Raw genomic sequence first — 4,864 nt, 5'->3', positions numbered from 1 at the left:
CATTAATTTCATTTTTTTGTTTTAGAGTTGGTTTTATCATTAACTTTCAGATCTGATTGTAAGATTCAATAGAAACATTACAGTAAACAGTAAGAATGTTAGCAATCGAGTTTGTAAGTTTATGTTGATAAATACAAACAATGCCTTTTCAATTTAAAGTATATGCACTTAATAAAGTTCAATTTATAAATAAACGCACCAGTACAAACGCAAACAGACAAAAGAATTATGATAATTACTTAATATAGACACAGAAACAATATCCTTCGAAATTTTCTGGTATTTGTATCTTTATGAAGATCAAACCTTCACAGTAGTCTCAATCCTTAAATGCCTTAAATATTATTTTTAAAACAATGTAAAATCAAATCATGGTCTATCTTTTGACTCCACTAACCTAGAGGTAAGCCAACAGAGCTACATTAAGGTGTGTGTATTCTGATTCGCAGTGACTCCATATTGAAATGAAAACAAGTCAAATATATAAAGCTCGTTTATTGAATAGTTCAAAGCTAAGCTTGAGATAAAATATATTTAATGTCAACCCAAATAATTGTCCGAGTAACACTTGAAAACGAGCGCTTAAAAAAAGAAGAATGTGGCCTAGTTGCCTTGGAAGCGCTGACAAGTGTTTTAATATACAAATTACTGACATATTCTTTTGGTGTTAGTTGCTATTTATACCTCTCAGCTTTACATCCAAAAACATAACCTCCCTCCCTCAACCCCATCCTCTCTAACTACCGGTGAACCATGAGAGTTACCACCGGTGTCCTGTTCAGGGCCCCTTTATGGCCTATAGTCATCGCATTAACTGTCTTTGGTGTTGCTAACCTTATAGCTGTCTCGGCTGATCCTTATATCTATTCTTCACCACCACCGCCATATCTTTACAAGTCCCCACCACCACCGGTGCATTCACCACCACCGCCATATTTGTACAAGTCTCCACCACCTCCAGTTAAATCACCACCACCACCATATCTGTACAAGTCTCCACCACCACCGGTGCATTCACCACCACCGCCATATTTGTACAAATCTCCACCACCACCGGTGCATTCCCCACCACCACCATATTTGTACAAGTCTCCACCACCGCCAGTTAAATCTCCACCACCACCATACTACTACAAGTCTCCACCTCCACCGGTGCATTCTCCACCACCACCTTACTACTACAAATCCCCACCGCCACCAACAAAGTCTCCCCCACACTATTACTATAGTTCTCCACCACCACCAAAATCCTACTACCCCGTACCTTACCCTCACCACAGGAAACTCATCGTAAAGGTCGTGGGCAAAGTTTACTGCTACAGCTGCTATGACTGGAAATACCCAATCCAATCACACGCCAAGCATCACCTCAAAGGTATAAACTTTAGTTTCTCGCACTACCTTAACTGTTTTATATATATGACTTGATGTGTATGCATGTTCTTTGATGGTTGACCCATGTTCTATGTTTCTGGTTTTCCACATCTCTTTTACCTAACGATACACTTAAACGTATAGACAATTAATGTTCAGAAAATATGTATCTTATCTTTTGGTTTTATTCGTTTACTATCTTGCATTTTAAAATATATAAAAAAAAAAAAAAAACATCAAAATGAAAGATATGTATATTTCCGAGAAAATGAAACTTTAATTTTCTAAAATTTCAATTTTGAGTTAACTTGTTAAGACATATAATCATATATTGATTACTTATTATCCCATTACCATATAAATTATAATACTTCAAAAAAATAAATAAATAAATAAAGATACCATGCTAAGGTTTCAACATATTCATTGTATGAAAGGCTACATTATAAGTTATATATTTATGATTATTTTGTATAAGAGTTAATAATATTTATTTAATTTAAGTAATTATACCCGAAATCATATCATGCATAGCATAACATGTTTTAATTTTGTAGTAACCGGTATATTACAAAAGGTGGACCAAAAAATATAAATGAAGTTGTCTTTTTTTTATTTGTGTTGAAAAAGGTGTTGTTGTCGAAATTACTTGCAAGGCTATTGGCCAGAAAGAAATTTTTGCATATGGAAAGACTAAGATCAATGGCAAATATGCAATTACGGTTGACGGTTTAGACTATTCCAAGTATGGAGGAGCAAAAGCTTGTACCGCTAAGCTTCATATGGCATCAACAGGAACCAAATGTAATATTCCAACAAATCTTCATGGTGGTTTGAAGGGTGCCGTGCTAAAGGTCAAATCCAAAAATGCTTATGAGGTTGTCCTTGAGGCCGAACCATTTGCATATGCTCCTAAGACTCCTTCTACGCTTTGTGAGAAGCCAAAGCCAAAACCAGAGCCCACTCCTTCTCCATATTATTACAAATCTCCACCACCACCGCCACCCACTTACTTGTACAAGTCTCCCCCTCCACCCGTTAAGTCTCCTCCGATATATCACTACACTTCACCCCCACCCCCTAAGAAATCACCACCTCCTCCATACCACTACACATCACCCCCACCACCAAAGAAATCAACACCTCCCCCATACCATTACACATCTCCTCCCCCACCGGTTAAATCTCCACCACCACCATACCACTACACTTCCCCTCCACCACCAGTGAAGACTCCTCCCAAGTACCACTACACATCACCCCCACCACCTAAGAAATCACCACCTTCCCCATACTACTACAAATCGCCTCCACCACCAGTTAAATCTCCACCCCCACCTTACCATTATACTTCACCACCACCACCAGTGAAATCTCCACCACCACCATACCATTACACTTCACCACCACCACCGGTGAAGTCACCACCCCCACCTTATCACTACACATCACCTCCACCACCGGTGAAGTCACCACCCCCACCTTATCACTACACATCACCTCCACCACCAGTGAAATCTCCGCCACCGCCATACCATTACACATCACCTCCACCTCCTGTTAAGTCACCACCTCCTCCATACCACTATACATCACCTCCACCACCAGTGAAATCGCCTCCCCCACCATATCACTACACTTCACCACCTCCACCCGTGAAATATCCACCGCCACCATACCATTACACTTCACCTCCCCCACCTGTAAAATCCCCTCCACCGCCTTACCATTATACATCACCACCACCACCAATGAAATCTCCACCCCCACCGTACCACTACAGTTCACCTCCTCCATCGGTAAAATCCCCTCCACCACCATACCACTACACATCACCCCCACCCCCCGTGAAGTCTCCACCACCCCCATACCACTACACCTCACCTCCACCACCAATTAAGTCACCACCACCACCATACCACTATACATCACCACCACCACCGGTTAAATCCCCACCACCACCTTACCATTATACATCACCTCCACCACCCATGAAATCTCCACCTCCTCCATACCATTACACCTCACCACCACCACCAGTTAAGACCCCACCACCACCATACCATTACACCTCACCTCCTCCACCAACTAAGTCCCCACCACCACCATACCACTACACATCGCCTCCTCCACCAGTTAAATCTCCACCACCACCGTACCATTATTCTTCACCTCCACCACCAGTTAAGTCCCCACCACCACCATATCACTACACATCACCTCTACCACCTGTGAAATCTCCACCACCTCCATACCACTACACCTCTCCACCACCACCTGTTAAGTCCCCACCACCACCATACCACTATACATCACCTCCACCACCAGTTAAATCGCCACCTCCACCTTACCACTATACCTCTCCCCCACCACCAGCTAAGTCCTCACCGCCACCCTACCACTACACATCACCTCCACCACCTGTGAAATCTCCACCACCTCCATACTATTACACATCACCCCCACCACCGGTTAAGTCGCCACCACCTCCTTACCACTACATATCTCCCCCTCCACCAGTAAAATCACCTCTTCCGCCCGTATACATCTATGGTTCTCCTCCACCCCCAACTAATTATTAGACGCCCATACCTTTGTTGTTTGCAAGATACAACCATGTTAGTATATTTTTATTTCTTTTTCGATATCATGAAACATTCCCAACATTATTACAAATCTTGAAATACATGACACATCCATAACAACATCATATTTATTTATATAGGTTTTTTGAGTACGAGTTTAATTAAGAAGGTTCCTCTAGGGGATGTTTGAAAAGTTGTTCATCCACAACCATTCCATTTCAATAAGTTCCTAAATGATGCACTTCACTTCATCAATCTTTTTGTTAAAAATATTTCTTTTCCACATCATCCTTGTGGTTCATCCTATCCTTGAAAAAAGAGCTCGAAGGGTTATATACTGGAAACGTAAAAAAAAGTACAATTTTTTGTCGCCCGAAGAGGGTGATAAGAGCGTTGTGGCTTTAATATTTTTCTTTTCATGTTTCTTATTTCTATTGTATAAAGGATAACTGATGGTTCTTTTTATTTTTATATATTATTGGGGTAATCTTCTCATTTTATTTTTTGGACTCTTATATTCTTGGAGATATGGCCATTACACAACATATTGGTATCCAAATTAATTACATGAGCCTATATGGGTTACCCACTTGACCCAAGATAAAAACATTAACAAATAAATTAAGAGGGAATTAATTTATTATTTAATGAGTGTCTATAAATAATTGGAAGTTATTGTAATTAATTACGATTTTTTAAATTGTTAATTAATATTTAGAAATTAATTGGTGGAAACTAAATAATTATGCTTAGAAGATTTATATAAATTAGTTGAATACATAATAGTTAATTCTAAAGTATAATTACTAATGAATAAGATAATTTATCCTTGATTCAAATTTAGAAATGATAATATTCCCACCAACTATATAAAAGGAGCAAGCATAAGGGTTTCAAGGGTCTAT

The 4,864-nt window shown here is 39.7% G+C and overlaps 1 protein-coding gene across 1 annotated transcript; it reads left to right on the top strand.

The window, feature by feature from the left end:
• Positions 1-713: 713 nt before the first annotated feature.
• Positions 714-4,459, top strand: LOC111921784 (extensin-2). Its single transcript, XM_052768432.1, has 3 exons — positions 714-1,375; positions 2,005-3,992; positions 4,100-4,459. The coding sequence occupies exons 1-2, from the start codon at positions 754-756 to the stop codon at positions 3,954-3,956; spliced, it is 2,574 nt and encodes an 857-aa protein (XP_052624392.1). The 5' UTR covers positions 714-753; the 3' UTR covers positions 3,957-3,992; positions 4,100-4,459.
• The last annotated feature ends 405 nt before the right edge of the window (positions 4,460-4,864 follow it).

The sequence above is a fragment of the Lactuca sativa genome, chromosome 2 (assembly GCF_002870075.4).
Source record: "Lactuca sativa cultivar Salinas chromosome 2, Lsat_Salinas_v11, whole genome shotgun sequence".
NCBI lineage: Eukaryota > Viridiplantae > Streptophyta > Magnoliopsida > Asterales > Asteraceae > Lactuca > Lactuca sativa.
Note: the sequence above shows the minus strand (reverse complement) of the source record. Positions and strands in the feature narration are given on the sequence as shown.

Coding starts and splice junctions, on each gene's coding strand:
- LOC111921784 (XM_052768432.1), top strand. CDS start 754: ATGAGAGTTACCACCGGTGTCCTGTTCAGGGCCCCTTTATGGCCTATA. Junction 1,376..2,004: donor CGCCAAGCATCACCTCAAAG/GTATAAACTTTA, acceptor GTGTTGAAAAAG/GTGTTGTTGTCGAAATTACT.